This window comes from Mytilus edulis, chromosome 14 (genome assembly GCF_963676685.1).
Source record: "Mytilus edulis chromosome 14, xbMytEdul2.2, whole genome shotgun sequence".
Lineage (NCBI taxonomy): Eukaryota > Metazoa > Mollusca > Bivalvia > Mytilida > Mytilidae > Mytilus > Mytilus edulis.
The window spans coordinates 65,797,430-65,815,353 of NC_092357.1; the positions used below are offsets into that span (position 1 = coordinate 65,797,430).

At 33.1% G+C, this 17,924-nt stretch overlaps 1 protein-coding gene across 1 annotated transcript in view; it reads left to right on the forward strand.

Moving 5' to 3' along the window:
* LOC139503852 (uncharacterized) overlaps positions 1 to 17,924 on the forward strand; it is a 155,001-nt gene that overhangs the window by 56,092 nt on the left and 80,985 nt on the right. Inside the window, exons 17-28 of the mRNA XM_071293807.1 lie at positions 435 to 805; positions 1,470 to 1,526; positions 1,902 to 1,946; positions 3,563 to 3,601; positions 7,578 to 8,141; positions 8,755 to 8,787; positions 10,442 to 10,471; positions 12,440 to 13,006; positions 13,464 to 14,045; positions 14,795 to 14,845; positions 15,981 to 16,010; positions 16,809 to 17,378. Coding sequence (XP_071149908.1) covers positions 435 to 805; positions 1,470 to 1,526; positions 1,902 to 1,946; positions 3,563 to 3,601; positions 7,578 to 8,141; positions 8,755 to 8,787; positions 10,442 to 10,471; positions 12,440 to 13,006; positions 13,464 to 14,045; positions 14,795 to 14,845; positions 15,981 to 16,010; positions 16,809 to 17,378 — 2,939 coding nt within the window. The remainder of the gene's footprint in view (positions 1 to 434; positions 806 to 1,469; positions 1,527 to 1,901; positions 1,947 to 3,562; positions 3,602 to 7,577; positions 8,142 to 8,754; positions 8,788 to 10,441; positions 10,472 to 12,439; positions 13,007 to 13,463; positions 14,046 to 14,794; positions 14,846 to 15,980; positions 16,011 to 16,808; positions 17,379 to 17,924) is intronic.

Sequence of the window (17,924 nt, forward strand, 5' to 3'; positions counted from 1 at the left end):
TGTCTCCGACAAATGATAGATCTTTGATAATTCTTCTTTTTTTTCTAAGAACGATTCATAACTTACCCAAGAGTCTATATTTAAAACCTCAAATAATAACGATGTAAACATTAAGATGCCATAGAACGACCTTCAACAATGAGAAAATCACATGCCGTAAATGAATCTATAAAAACAATGTAAAAGTGTAAAACAATTCAAAAGTGAAACTAATGTTCTTGTCAACTGGTCAACTGTTAAAACAATGAACGGAAACAATGTGACAGGCAGCAACCAACGACGACTTTGAAACTACATTATCCTGACTTGAGAATATCTCTAGATTTAATGAGATTTGAAGAGTCTGTCTAAACATATTTGTGTAATTAAAGGAACATCTATTATTATCATTAACACTTCAATTCTATATGGTCCAATTTTTTTTTAATTTGCAGACATACCACATGGAGGGAGGTTTCAAATGCTATCTCCAGCATCAATGAAAATGTTAAGAGCAATATTGTTGACACATCCGGGGCACTTATCGAAGCTCTCATTATGTTCGATGATCAGTATGCAAGAGCTGACGTACCAAAAGCTGTTTTCCTAATCACAGACACAGCATCAACAGTCAACTCTGATTTCCTGTCAGATCAAACAGAGGTCATGCGTAGTGAAGGTATTGAAGTTTTCCCGATCGGGATTGGAGTTCGGGATAAATCGGAATTGGAAACCATTGCAACGAATCCGAGAAATGTTCATACAGTTTCACGTTACTCCGATTTATCAACGCTAACGAATTTATTAAGGAGAGATATTCGATCCTGTAAGTACAAGTATTTTTGTTCTCCAAAAAATCAAAAAAATTAAAAAAACACAAATATCATTATATTTTTATAAAACATATTCTCATTTTATTCAACTGGTGAAAATAACTTAAATCGAATATTATTTTGATTTAGATTAGTTTATTGAATTTCAAGAAGTACCAAGTGCAACACAAAAATTCTCCAAATAGCAAACCTGATATTTCTTATTCACCATTTTTTTATTATTGATTATTCGTTATCCTTTTTCAATATAAAATGTGTTTGTTGTTTATTTTCTTTTGTCAATTTAAGTTTGTTTTCTAACTTTGTTTTAAAATGAAAATCATTATTGCAAAGGAAGATACGATATTTTAAGTCAAACATAACAAATGAATTCATTTACTTATGTCGTAGCAGTTGAAGGCTTATTTGATTTCACGTACTTTGTAATTAATTTCAACTAATTTGCAAAGGGAATATAAACATACTAAATGATTTCATATACGCGATACAATTTGAATTAAATGAATATCGCAAGATTTTTCATAAAACTCAATAAAATGACTTTTTTTCCATTCGAGCGTCACTGATGAGTCTTTTGTAAACGGAACGCGCGTCAGGCGCAAGTATAAAATTTCAATCCTGGGATCGATCATTAGTTTATTGTTGTCTTTTTTGTAGTGAGTGTAAATGGTGAACGTCAGACTGTACCTACCATTCCCATTGGATTTCCTGGAGGTAAATGTTGTATATATGTTTTGTAAAATCTGTTATGTGTAGGCGTTATATGTGTGACACTATGTAACACACAATTTTAAGTAGTAATAATCTATATCGTCTGGATAAAAGTAAAAACGCGGTATTATTTATGAAATTTATTTATGTAGTAATGATCAATGATGTGATTGCCAATGAGAAAACAATAACAAAATTCAAAGGTAGACAACTATTGGAAATCATCAATGAAATGTTATGTGAAATTTTGTCTTTAGTACTGGCCTTCATAAGTGTTGAACACTCATTCACTGCATGTTTTTAACCAAATAATGAAATATACTTTTTTCTAACTAGAAAATACCATTCTTAATTTATAATCTACATTTCAATTTCAAGTTTCACCAGTGACACCTGTCGGACCAGTATTTCAGAGATCAACTGGTAAGTACTTTGGACAGTCTTAAAACACATCTGTAAACAATCTAGTCTTCGCATGTTGGTGTTTCTTTTTGTTGTTCTCTGAAAAATATTACTGTTTCTGTTGTGTCGTTGTTTCTTTCGGTTTAAGTTTTCAAACGGGATTTGTTTTCTCTTGTTAGATTCATGACTTTTGAACAGTGGTATACTACTTTTGCCTTTTTCTTTTTTTACCTCTAGATGCGTATAAATGTATCAAAATCACGATAGAATCAAGCTTTTCCTAGGTTTAAGACCATACGCTCACCAAAAGCAGTGAAAACATCAGCTATTCGTAAAAATCATATCATTGAATTCACATGTCACACCAATCTTCATTTAAGAATTGAATGCTTCTTTTTGTAACGTCATTGGGGTGTAAAAGCGTTGACCGAAGTACATTTTGTATGAAGCCCGGAAGCGCTTCATACTAAAAATGTGCGCACAGTCAACGCTTTTACAACCCAATGAAGTTACAAAAAGAAGCATTCAATACTTATAATTACATTTTTTAGCAATGATCATGAAAACACAAATTTTATTATTGTTTTATTGAATTCACCTGTGTACTTTATTGTGGGACCACGTGTTATCATGAATGAAAAGTTTTATTGAGCAATGCAATTGCTTACGGAATAACACGTGATGTGCAGTTAGCCAATCAGAATAACGTATCATAATGAAACATACATCTAATGTAATTATACATAAATAAAAAAAAGAAGATGTGGTATGATTGCCAATGAGACAACTATCCACAAAAGACCAAAATAACACAAACATTAACAACTATAGGTTATCGTACGGCCTTCAACAATGAGCAAAGCCAATACCACATAGTGAGCTATAAAAGGCCCCGATAAGACAATGTAAAACAATTAAAACGAGAAAACTAACGGCCTTATTTATGTAAAAAAAAATGAACGAAAAACAAATATGTAACACATAAACAAACGACAACCACTGAATTACAGGCTCCTGACTTGGGACAGGCACATACATAAATAATGTGGCGGGGTTAAACATGTTAGCGGGATCCCAACCCTCCCCCTAAAGACTTCATTACCAAATTCAGTTTCAAAATATAGGAAAACGAAGTTTTATAGCAGGGTACACAAATTATAAGAGTAATATTTACATGACAGAAAGTTTGACTCCGATCAAAATTGACTAAGATTGTAAGTTTTTCTTCCGAACGAGATTTGTTCTCTTTGGACATTCTGGTTTCATCTTGCTATGAAAACTGGCTAACATTGTCGAAAGTACGATTAAACACTAACAATAAATCAATAAATCCATTTTGAAGAGGTTAAATTGGAAAGACCAAGATTAATGTTTGATACTCATAACTATTGTTCTTTTGTATGAGTTGTGTGAGCTTGATTTCATATTATTAAATGCAAATAAGATTCAACACAATTTGAATAAACGGTATTTTTGTTGTTTATTGTAACTCCTCCGATAGCAATTACGTTCCCACCTAATGTTTGATAATCATAACTATTGGTCTTTTATATGTTGTGTGTAAGCTTGAATCCATAATATTTAAAACTAAAAAGATTGAACACAATTTGTATAAATGATATTTTTGTTTATTGTAGTTCCTCCTATAGCAATTACGTTTCCTCCTCCAAAATCAGGTAAGTCTGCTATCTATTTCATGAATATATGTCACTTGCTCTTCATTGCAGAAAACCAGTATTACTCCATAGATAGGGTAAACTGTGTTTTGATTTCAAAATAGTTGAGTTTGATATAAATTTCCTCGATATAAATTTCCTCGGGAAAGGAGACGTAATTATTGTACATTTAATGTTGTAAAATTCAATATTAGTTTCTAATGCCAGACGAGTAAAGAAGAAATTCAGTCTTAGTTTGAAACATAGATGACATATAATATGTCATAGTTTTAATCATTGTGCAAATGCAATCGCACATTGTTGTAGTTTCCAAAAATTTATTGAAATGATTAGTTTAACTTCCAGCTCCTAGTCAACACTTTCTCATAGTTTTTATTGAAAAAAACAAGACATATTGTTTAGGGATGTGGACATTTTTTTTTAACTAATTAAGTTTATTTCAGAACTTATGTTGAATGATAGACGTTTTCGAGGTAAAACAATGATTTGTAATATCAATATGACAACCAAAAATGACTGTCCCTCCCAAAGGTAGTCATTTTCTGTGAAGAATAATTGTCCACAACTATATCCTCATATCTACAGTTTATGATAAACATTTAATTTGAAAAGTCATAAACTGTATCATATTGTTTAGTCTTTTGAAAAATGTCCTTTCTGTAAATGACTTTTTTTACACATTGATTTGAAGAGCACTGTACACAAAAGTACATCGCAATTTTGACTGCTGTACCCCTGTTTTTGACATTTTTACCAATTGCGTCTGTAAATTCTGTTTGTTGTGGTCACACATCGTTGTCAATATAATAGAATTTTATACTACTTTAATACATTTCACAAGTGAGAGGTTTAACTAGCTAAAAAACAAGGTTTAATCTGCCATTGTCTACATAAGAAAATGTTTATCACAAGTAAGAAATATGACGTGTTGTCCATTCGCTAGATTTGTTTGAGCTTTAATTTGCCATTCGATTAGGAGTTATCCGTAAAGACTTTCCTCGGAGTTCAGTATTTTTGTGATTTTACTTTTTATCTTGTTCACGATGTGTGAATTTTCAAAAGAATCCATATACAGTTTCGGACAGTAATTATGAACAGAAAATGACTGACACTGCGAAGGACAGTCATATTGTTCGGTGCACATTGAATACAGTTGGTAAAGGGTTGCTTTATATGTTAAACTATACATTTGTATTAAGATAATTATATGGCAGTTATGTGGTGATACAGACATTGTATACATTATCTATATTTCAAAGTTTGATGTGTGGAGTTTTTATTTTTCGATTTAATGTTTGTTGACAAATACAAATTAAGTGTTTTACCGTTCAGAAACATTAAAACAACGATTTATGTGTATGAGCTTCTTTAAACGAAGCATATAAGTGCGTTTAATTATTTTTAAATACAAATAAATATTCATTTTCTATGAGAAAACGTAGAATCGCTTGTTGGTTTCAGGTATAATAATCGTTAATAGAAAAATGTATATAACTATTTACAGGTTCGTTATTAGATGGATCTTTAGGTATTTATTTTACAATGTTGTGATGTCGCTATATTTAATTATGTGTAAAACTAATATTCATGTACAGTAAATGGAGCGAGGATTTCAGCGTTATGTTTTCTTGTGTTAAAACGTATTTAGTAAAATGAATTTGATACTGTAAAGTCCCCGTAAACTTGAAAATATTAGAAGATAGAAGAGATACTATGCCCCATTTATGGCCATTATGTTTTGTGGTCTGTCCGTCCGTCCGTTCGTTCGTCCGTCAGTTCGTCCGTGCGTCCCGCTTCAGGTTAAAGTCCAATCAACTTACAACACTAGTACACATGTTCCCTATGATATGGTCTTTCTAATTGTAATGTCAAATTAGAGATTTTCCCCCATTTTCCTGGTCCAATGAACATAGAAAATGATAATGCGGATGGGGCATCCGTGTACTATGGGCACGTTCTTGTTTTAATTATTCTAAAGGTTTGAGATAGGGCAATGTAAATATTGATTGTCGGAGAAAAAAAAAACATCGAATGATAATCAATTCCCCTCCATCAACAGAATAAGACGTGCATTGCAAATGTAATTGATAGTTTTTTTCGTCCAGTGAAACTCTAGTTTTTTCTAGGACCCGGCGATAAAACCAGATAAGCATAACGGTGAAGATCCATGCTGCTTTCACTTCACTAATGGTTTGCAAAATTAACACTGACAATATATTATGGGATAGTATGTATTTGTATATTTATCAAAGTTTGATTAAGAGTAACCAAAAGACAAACAGAATGATCGAAAGTCTTTTATTTTTTATTTTTAAACCTTGTGTCGAAAAGACATTTGTTAATGAAACAATACATTCAATTGTTATTTTTGGTGCTGTTTGTGTTCATTTATCATAGCAAACCTTTATAAATAATATCAAACAAAACTCCTTCCAATAAGATATTGTGGTATACATACCACAAAACAAATTTTATGAATTAAACAAAGACCTTTTGGATAGATATATATTATATGTTGACGTTTATTTATTTTTTAAATGCTTATTTTATTTACTAATTCACGATTACAACAAATAATGTTGATAATTTCAAACCTTCAGCGTTCCCTTTTTATTGTGTTTTTAATCGCTAACTAGTTGATGTAAGCTCTCCGCTTTATGTGTTGGTTCAGTTTTTATATGTTTGCTTTACATGTCTACTATTTGAACGTTTTTATTCGTATTGAAATGTACAATAAACATAAATAAAACATTAATATTTTCATATTAATAGAGAAAATTTTTTGTTAACGCATATTTATATAATATATAATTCATGTTTAAATATATTTATATGTTACAGTATATAAATGTATCTGTATGTAACACGCAAGGTACCAGTAAATAATGTTTTTTTTTATTTGCAAATGCTTGGATACGATACGCCCGAAACAGAATTTCTCTTTCAATTGTTAATAAATACAATTTCAAAACATTAAAACGAGCAAGATCAAGAATAAACTTCTGTTCTGCCTTTTTTCAAATTCGATTTTAGGCCCCTCCTTCCAAATCAAATGTTAGCTCTCTATCTGAACTGTTATCTCCTTTTACCACGGCTGAGTGTCAACTAAATATAAAGATGGCATACCAATTTGTTGTAAATATCTTAAAAACATTACGTAATTTACTGGTACCTTGTATGATGGTCTGGACGAGGTCTTCGTTTCTGTGGGTTTCGTTTTTAATTACATAGTCTGTAAACCTCAACCAGACCATCTTGGCTTTGTATGCTTTCTATGTTGTGCAAATTGTATCCTGTGGCGTTTACCTCAAATTGTTGTAATTAGAATAATTGACGTTCCTTCAAACCTGGTGAGTATGCTGATAGATATACTTTTTGTATAAAAATGTGCTACATATAAAAGATATCTTACAATAATAATACTTACACAAACAAAAACAAACAAGAGAAGTTTCTGCCGAGATAAACAAAATGTAAAATAGGACAATGTCACTTTAAGTGAAATTATATGTTTTTGTACATCATAGTACTATGCATACCTTTTCAGCGGAATTGTGACGCAACAATGCATTCTTAGTAGTACCAAAACCAATGAGACTAGTATAAGTGGGCAATTCGTTTAATTTGCGCCATTTTCTTTCACAATTAGACAAATGCCAAAAAAAGATGCTAATTTGGTAGACTGTGTGTTACAAGAACTTCTAGCACAAGTAAACCACAACTTATTTAATAGCTTGTGTATTTTTTAAAATCTTTTAATTTTATTCCTTTCAACACAAAGCATTGACATATGGTATTTGTAAACAAAATCAAAATCAAACAAAAAAGTATCGACTATGATAAAAATATAAAATTTACCAATTCAGCGTTCCTGCCAAATTTTAATACTGAAAAGCGCTCCGGACGAATGTTTATAAACTATTATTTTCATTTGCCATCTGTACATGTACTCATTTAATTATATTTCCGGTTTTAGGATGCTCTGCTGAAGTTGATCTTGTCATAATTCTGGATTCTTCTACAAGTGTTGGTACCGATAATTTTGAAAAAATGAAAAACTTTGTTAAGGAACTTCTCCGAAATGCCGATATTGATAATGACCGTGCTAGGGTTGGCATAGTAACTTATAGCACCAGAGTAAACGTCGAATTCGAACTGAATACATATAGAACAAGCGCAGACGTCGATACAGCTGTTGGGAATATCAAATACACGTATGGTAGTACCAATACAGCAGACGCCATAGCCAAAATGAGAGAAATGTTTTCTCAAAGAAATGGCGATAGACCTGGAGTTCCGAACGTCGGAATAATCATAACAGATGGTGTATCTAACATAAACTCCCGTCGAACCATACCGGAAGCAGAAGGTGCAAGGGACCAAGACAATATCCATGTATACGCCATAGGTATTGGTTTAGCTGATACGAGGGAGTTGGATGGAATGGCTTCCTTACCGATTGATGAAAACAGGTTTACAGTTCAGTCATTTGACGAACTGAGAGGATTCGACAGAAAAATATTCCAAGCCATTTGCAAGGGTAAGTAATCGTCTTCTTGCTTTGATTTTCTGTGTTTTTCCAGATCGATTGCCCATTCTTACATTCGAGAGTTGTATGTATGTCTGTCTGTGGACTTTTTTTTCAAGATTATTTTGTTGTTATTAATCTTGTTTTAAGAAAAAGTTAGAAAAAGAATATATCAGTTCTAATTGCTGCTAAAAAAGTAATAATGATGAATAATGAATAAAACTGAATAATAAAACAAGAAATCAAGACATGAAAGTAAAAGAATAAGACATATAGGGATATAATGGAGATTCTTTTAAATAGAAGTTATGTTAATGCTACGATATCCATGTTAAAATGATAGATAGTCGTAAAGAGCGACGAAAGTCACCAGTGGGACATTCAAACTCACAATTCTAAAGAAAAACTTCGTGGCTAAAAAAAGGTAACAGACACACAATAGCACAAAAAACACAACATGAAAAAACTAAAGACTGAACAATACGAACACCTCCGAAACTGGGGCTGATCCCAGATGCTAATAATGCACTTGTGCAAATTACAAAACAATTAGCGTCAATTTTACAGGTGTAACCACACTATAGTATAATCTTCTTATATATTCATTTGATTTGTCCATATATAGTGGTACCAACCCGGCCTCCTGTTCCAGTTAAAGGTAAATAGGTTGACCAATAGCATGTTCCCTCTTATCAGTAGTGTGACCAATCGCATGCCCCTTTTTATCAGTAGTGTGACCAACCGCGTTTCCCCTTTTAGCAGTAGTGTGATCAACCGCATGTCCCCTTTTATCAGAAGTGTATCCAATCGTAAGAGGCTAAAATAAAAATAAAACATAGGTAGTGCTTACTATGATCAATTACAATAGTTTTAACAAACTGCATGATATAATTATTTTTTTTTACAGAACTTTAATAACAATGTAGACTTATCACATTTTTTCTGTAGACTGGAATCCGGCTGTAGCATGTCTGTTTCTTCAACGAGTATCTATAAGTTATGAACATGAAACAACTAATTTCTTTTATTGATACGGATTATTTATTCATGATTTTTGTGACTTTTTAATTACATTAATGTTTTGGCGGCGTACGGGGTAAAATTAATGCATAAAACACACGGTTGACATATGAAGTTTTGGCTTTGCTCATTGTTAAAGGCCGTACGGTGACCTATAGTTGTTAATTTCTGTGTCATTTAGGTCTCTTGTGGAGAGTTTTCTTATTGGCAATCATACCGAATCTTCATTTTTTAAAGTAAAACTCTAACATTTGGCTGTGCGGTATATACAAATTCGCAATATATGTACAAATTCGCAATACGGTATGAACAAATTCGCAATGCGGTATGCAAAAATTCGCGATGAGGTACGAAAAAATTCGAAATGCGGTATGTGCCAATCCGCACTCACTCTCTGCTTGTAGATACCCCCTTATAAACTCTTCGAGGAGCACATAGGAGAATTTTTGAGAGGAAAAAAGTCATCCCTATTCAATAAGTCTTCATTTCCACCTTTCATCCGGTCGTTCCTACCTTGCAGAACCAATCTACAGTATCAAAATTTAAATGTGTTATAGTCTTGAACATGGTTAAAATATTTGCTACTGGACGGTTATAAGTTTATCCTGTTAACCGATTTCTATTCAATATCAAAGGGTTCGTCCTGGTCATATGTATTTCATTCGTATTTTAATATATGTTACTGTTAGTGACAATTTGGGTGAGGATCCTTTATTTGAGACCTCTGACGAATCACAACAAGGATATTTTAACGAATCAAGATAAAATTTTAACCATTTTGACGCAAACGGTAGTCGAAGAAGGGTATTCCTACCCTAATGAATGAGCAAAGATTATGAAAAACAGAGAATAATTAGGTGATAATTTACATGTGAAAAGATAAGGGAAAATTGTCAACAACAAAAAAAAAACTCACAGAAAAAAAGGAAAATAAACAGAAAGAAGAAAAATTAGCATATTTTATTTTAAAAGAATGCAGAAATGAAAACTTCAATCCAGACACTTATACTTATTTCTGATTATTTGTATTAGTTCTCAGATTTATTATATCTATCAAAGTTTTATAAACAAATGGGAGTTTTGATTTTTATCATGTCGGTCAACATAAAATAATATGCCGGTAAAACCATATGCCATTTACCATACAGCACGTAATAGTCAAAGTTGTAATAGTCAAATATGTGACTGAAATCGGAAATACGAAGATATATAGATAGTCTGTATTATATTATACATTTTTGAATTAATGAAATATTTAATCTTCCTTTGATATTTCTTATTCTATTTTTTAGTTCCTGTAACTCTGCCTCCTTCAACATCAAGTAAGTATATATATTTTAAATTTTAAGGCCTATCTCAGCAATTGACTTCTGGTAGGGTTTAGTTCACGGGAAGTGGTCTCTTCCTATAAAAAGGTATACACAGACGTGTAGTTGATATGGGCAACATTTTTTAAATGTCAAATATATCAATGTGCTGAAATTTAACGAAGGCTATATTAAATAAGGTTAAAATCAAGGGAAGATTTATTGTGGTGCCCTGTCATGAGCCGTAGAGGAGCACACTATGTAGGTTAATACACCGAAAAGTTTTACACGTCCCAGTCCTAATATTGCCAAGTTTGGTGTCCCCTGTTCCCCTTTTTTCAAATCTTGGATCCACTTCTGGAAACTTATATGTCAATCATATTTATAAATCTCTAATCTTCTGGTCAGATGTCTATAAAAACTCTGTACTGTTTTTTTTTTATAATATGAATGACCATAGATTATCATCTGGTTTACATCTAAAGTTGTCATCAGTGGCGGGTCTAGAAATGTTCATAAAGTTTGAAAAGGGGATGGAGTTGGTGGGCACTGACTTCCACGATATGGGTTCCGCTCAATAATGTTAATAATGTTAATAATGAACCATATTCCCCCACAGAATATGTTCTCATTGAAATACATTGATCGTTCAAAAAAGGGGATTCAATCCCCGAGAACCCTTGCCCTGGATCCGCCACTTGGCATCTATACTCATATTTCGCCACTAATAAAACAATTTCAATGTACAAACAAATACTAATAGATACTATTCTTTTTCGACAGTGAATTAACGATGACAAACCGAATAGTACATATTTAAGAAAACACGGAAACATAGGCACAAATAAAAATAAATTGCGCTCGAGTTACAGACGAAACACAGCTGAACGAGTTGTAAACTTCCTGTTGCTGTCTCCTTGCCTTAACAATTCATCATTTGATCTTAGATGCATCATGGAGATCCATTTTTCACTTTTTATATTTGCTTTAAGCGTCCTGAAAAGGGGATTGCACCCAAAGTGGCACTGTTGTGATCAAATAGCATAGGGACATGGTTTATCAAGGCACACATTATACAATTTTACAATGTCAATGGATTCTCAAAGATAGGTACATAAAAAACATTCAACACTTCATCCCACAAACCATCTTCGCTAGGCATGGGTTACGATCCACTTCTTTCCTGTCCACCCTTGGCAGATTAAGCCAACATTTGTGATAACGATGTTGCGCCTTCTATCGGTAGATTAATGTCACGCCCATTCCGAATACATTATTCTTGACCAATGGTAGAACTTGAAATCTTCAATTTGGAGGTAAAAACACGGTACCGTTTAGATTTTACACACTTGGTATAGCAGGATACGAAAATAGAGGTTGACAATCATGCAATTGTGCAAGAAACATACACAGGAACTTCTATTAGTTGATTAAAACATTCAAATAGTCACTAAATATATTTTCGTTTGTTTAGGGATGTAAAGACTTGTATTACATAATAAGCACGTGGTAATCGTTTACATACACTTTCTACATTTACACGTGATCATGTTATAGGCGCTTTTTGATTGGATGCAGCGAGTTTTGACTGCATGAAATGAAAACATTACCTTGTGTCTCCGAAATTCTATCTCAGTCCGCCAAGGGTGGAGAGGAGGGAAGTAGATCGTAACCCTTGGCTAGCGAAGATGCCCACAAGAGTCAACAACAAAGCATCTATAAATTGTTATTGAAAACTCTTTGGTGTTTTGAGCAAGAAAGAAAATAAACATACTAAATCTTCAATTTACAAGTTCATGAAACAGAGTTTTTACTTTTATTTACAACATTGCAGAGTGTGCTTTTTGAATATGCATATAAACCAAGGAAAGCGACAGACACTCCAGAGTCATTTACCTGAATATGCATGAACCAACCATCAATCATTAGCGCCTTTGGTTTTATATTCAAGGTAAACTAGCGACCTATTGATCTATTTTTTAGGTTGTGCTGGTGCAAAGATTGATCTGGTCATTATACTGGATTCATCAACAAGTGTCGGAGATGCCAATTATAAAAAGATGTTGACATTTTGTAAAGATTTTCTGACCAATGCGGACATAGATTCAGGAAATGTCAAGGTCGGCGTATTATCTTACAGCACAGGAGTTAATGTTGAGTTTTATCTCAATAGCCATTCGACCAAACAGGACATATTTAATGCCATTGACAATATTCCCTACAGATATGGTAGCACTAATACAGCTGATGGGTTGAAAACAATGCGTACCGATCTATACACATCACGTAATGGCGACAGAGATGGTGTCCCTAATGTGGTGATCATATTGACTGATGGTGTATCCAATATCAATTCCAGAAGAACCATTCCAGAAGCAGTTTTGGCCCGAGGTGACGGCATACATATTTATGCCGTAGGTATCGGTTTACGGGATACTAGAGAATTGGATGCTATAGCCACACCCCCTGCAACAGAAAACAGTTTTAATGTACAAAGTTTTGATGAATTAACAGCTTTAAGTGAAAAAGTGTTCCAAGCTTTCTGTCCAGGTATAAAATCTTAAATTAAAGTTTTTATAGTATTAACAGAATACATGTAGGCATTATTTAGGCCCTTAAAACACCTGTCTTGCCAGAATATTATAAAACTTTTACTATAGGATAATATCAGGAATATCTATAAAAGTGTACAATCGACTTTTTAAAAATGAATTATGCCCCTTATAATATCAAATTTATGGAAAATGGCCTCGTTGGCGCTATCACGGGATATCAGCAATATCTCGGACAAGTTCTATAATGGTTGACAATCGACTTTTTCGCAGAGTTATGCCCCTTTATTGTTAAAACTGCTCAATATTATTTAGAAACTTAGGTTTATGTATTTTGTAGAAATTATTGCAATACAAACATTCTACGTTTAGTTGCAACAACACCAGAGTCTATTAATAGAATTGCATGGGTATCGATTTATTTAAAACTAATGTAATAAATTTTCTATTTCTAGTTGCAACAACATTAGAGCCTGTTAAAGAACTGCATGGTTATGACATCGTAATTATAGTTGATTCGTCAGTTGACACAACACAATTTGCATCCTTCCAGAAGTTTGCCCGAAGATTCGTCAGACAAGCAAAAATAGAAGACGGTGAATATAGAATAGGTCTATTACGTTATAGTACAGATGCTGATGTTCAATTTGATTTGAATTCATATGACACGACAAGAGATGCTAGGTTCAAAGTGGACTCCATGACACACAAAGCTGGTGACCCAAACACGGCAAATGCAATCGATCATGCTACACGACAGATGTTCCGAACGGATAAAGGTGATCGAGCATATGCCAGGAACTATATAATATTATTGACTGGCCAGGATCGCAGTCTGAGTACAAATGAAGCCTGGGCTGCAGCAGAGCGGGCAGAAGATAACGGGATACAGTTATATGTTGTAGGATTAGAAATAGATGATACAACAGAATTAGATGAGACCCCATCACACCCACTGTCAACTTATCAATATCTTACAAGAACAGAAAGAGAGATGCTGGAGGTTCCTGATAAAATTAGAGAAACTTTACCCCCAAGTAAGTAAATTTTAATATCGCTATTTTGTGCATATTTCCTTTGATTTTTTTTTGTGATAATTTTTCATATCTTGCTACTTGCTTGAGATGGCAAATTATCGCTAAAAACTAAGGAGGCACGTGGCGTTGCTAATGGAATTGCCATGAAATTGACAACGTCGTCATGTGTAAAAATAGCTATTAACAGATAATCATTGGACATCTCAACTCGATTGATTTTCTCGCTTTTGCCGTACCGGCTCAAGCGGGAAAATCAATCGAGTTGAGATGACCAACGATAATCTATAATTCTCATGTTTGGAAATTTAGGATCCTGCCAGGATCAGATTCTGGCCTAGGGTTGCAGGATTGCATACTTTGAATCACCTTTTAATCATAGGTCCATATTTATTTGATTAATTTCCACACATTTGTTGTACTTTCAGATCGTATAGATCATGTGATACAAAATCACTACACAGAGATGAGGATGACATTTTACTTGGCTATCGAATACATAATAAATTTATTTTTTATATATATATATACTTTTTTACATCAATTTTGTTATGTTTTTTTTAGATACATTTTGTCGAGCTCAAAGCAATATCATAGTTCGTAATTACAGTTTCATATTTATAGCTCCATATCCCAAATCTCCTTTCAATTAAATGTCTTATACTTATTTAATCCAAAAGCACCTTATACAGTTATGATTGTGATTTTACTTGGCAAGCAAATGTTTAAAAATGTCTCCTTTATCATTTCAGTGCCAAAGACTCCTCCACCAATGAGACCAAGACCAAGATTAGCTACACCCAGTAAGTACTATTATCCTAAACTCATCATGGATACCATGAGTGAAGTTTTGTACTAACGCTAGACTTTCATTTCGTCTACAAAAGACTCATCAGTGACGGTCGAATAAAAATAAGTAAAAAAGGCCAAATAAAGTATGCAGTTGAAGAGCATTGAGGACCAAAAATTCATAAACGTTTTTCTAAGTGTGTATAGTCTTGAACATGAAATAAAGTAGAGTGGAAGGTTTATCTATCAATTTTTATATCACGGCTGTAAGCTTAGGCAAAGGGGCATTAAGTGTTACCCTTACGTCTGTTTGTCTTTTCATCCTTCCGTGCTTTATCATTCCTTCTTCTACCCCATTTTCGCTTGAAAAGCAAGCTCAAACGGGGACAATTGTGAACTCAGACACATTCATCTTTTACTTAATGTTGTTTTTATGAGTCTGATGAAATATAATTAAACAATTGCTCATATAACCTTTCATGTTCATATCAAACTGTAGCATCAATTCATGATAAATCTATGAGTTTTGACTGTCCCTCTGGTATCTTTTGCCCTGTTATATAGCAGAATATTCTGTTCAAATGAATGTGACTATGTCCATTAAAGCATGCACAATAAAACTTAAGTTTTTAGCAGAATAGCAATGAACACTCCTATGCAGTGTTTATATAACTTTTGTTTTTAAAAAGAATGATGTTAGTTATCGTCCTGATATTGAAAAAAGTAAACTCATAAAAATACTGAACTCCGAGGAAAATTCAATTGGAAAGTCTCTAATCAAATGGCAAAATCAAATGACAAAACACATCAAACGAATGGACAACAACTGTCATATTTCTGACATGGTACAGGCATTTTCAAATGTAGAAAATGGTGGAATGAACCTGTTTTATAGCGCCAAACCTTTCACTTGTACGACAGTCGCATCAATTTCCATTATATTGACAATGATGCGTGAACAAAATGTCACAAAATGTCACAAATAGGGGAACAAAAACAACACGGACCCCACCAAAGCTAGGGGTGATTTTAGCTGCTCCACATGTTGCACTCGTCGTATATATGCAAATATTTTATGTGACTAACATTCCAGGCATTATGTCAATACCACACAGTTTTATGTACATGTAATTATTTATCTATTTTCAGTTCCTATCACAATTCCAACACCAGCTGCAGGTAAGATAAACTGATAAGGAATGAAAAACAGTTCACCTAAATGTTACTCAAGCTCATTTCACAAAATTGTACACAATGCTAAAAACCGAATCTTGCAATCAGAGGTCAAATTAATTGAAGCAGTTAGTCACTAACTGTTCTAGATTATTGCCCCTTTATAACTTGGAGAATTTCATTTTTTTTTCGTTTACAAGTTTCATTTAGAGTTGAAAAAAAACTCATACACAGGGTTTACGGACACATTCTTTTTTATTTTTATTCCTACTTAAAATAAATTGATAAAGTTGCTTGATTTTCCCAAATTATCATGTCTTATAACACTACATTTTTAAGAAATTAGGACAAAAATGCCTTTGTTGTTTGCAAGGTGTAACCATCTGAAGTACAGGGTGTTCTTTTGCCCAACTTTGTATTGTATTGTGTAAAAATGCCAAAGACACAACTCTTCATCAAAGACCATTAATCACAAGAAAGTTAACAACTATATATCAATATGTATTTAATTGTTTTTTATTCTAAGATGTGCACATAACTTTAATTCTTGATTATTTAAAGCCACACCTTTTGGCAAAATCCATCTTTTGTAAAAGAGGGGTCAAAGATACTAGAGTCAAAAAATAAACTGACAACGCCATTGCTAGAACAAACATACAAATTATAGTATAAAAGAGACAACATAAATAACTAAAGACTAAGCAACACGAACACCAACAAAATCTGGGGGTGATATCAAGTGCTCTGGATGGGTGTAAGCAATACTCATATATTCATTTACACAAATGTGTGTTTATATTTTAGGAGGATGTGCATTAGCTAAAGTAGATATGGTCATTATTCTTGATTCTTCAACCAGCGTAGGAAGTGATAACTACGATAAAATGAAAGATTTCTGCAAAGATTTTCTCAGAAATGCTGACCTTGATTCTGGTAATGTACGTGTTGGTATATTGTCATACAGTACAGCTGTTAAAGTTGAATTCTACCTCAACAGTTTTTCTACCTCCCAAGAAATACTTGACGCAATCGATAACATTCCTTATCGTTATGGCAGCACAAACACAGCCGATAGTTTACAAAGAATGAGAGAAGAAATGTTTTCTGTTGCAAATGGCGACCGTCTAGGTGTTCCAGACATTTGTTTGATTCTGACTGATGGTGTATCGAATATTAATTCCAGAAGGACCATTCCAGAGGCAGAGAAGTCCAGGGCAGCTGGTATCCATATATACGCTATTGGTATTGGATTACAAGATACAAGGGAGTTGGATGGAATAGCTTCAGTACCTTCAAGTGAAAACAGCTTTAATGTTCAAAGTTTTGATGAATTGTCTGTTTTGAGTGAACGAGTTTTCGAGGCATTTTGTCCAGGTAACAAGAACATAATGTTTTTATTGTTAAAGAAAGATTCACATGTAGTTATTAGATATTATATTAAAAGACAGTTGACAAAGAAGGAAAATTAGCAACGGTTAAAGACCCATATATTTCTGTGTTCAGATTTTCTGCATCCAAAAAAAACAATTCTGATTTTTGACAAAATAGATTTGTAACTTAATTTTAAGGTGAACACAGCCATTTAGTTAATGCTTCATCTTTGAATTTTCATTAAGAACGTCTAATTCCTGTTCAAATATTTGGCAAAAGTTGTTTTTTCTGAAAATGTTCCCTCACCCAAATTCATGCCATGTAATTGTAATATTTATAAAAGAAAATGATGGGATGCGGACCAACTACAGTGAAAACTGGCTAAACCGAATCCTGCCTAAACTGAAAAACTTGTATAAACCAAACATGCTATGAAGCACCGTCATATCAAATTGTATGCGTTGTGAACCTGATATAACCGAAAATCGGCCAAAACCGAAGAAATTCTAAAGTGCCGAAGAAGTTTAGTTTAAACAGGTTTCACTATAT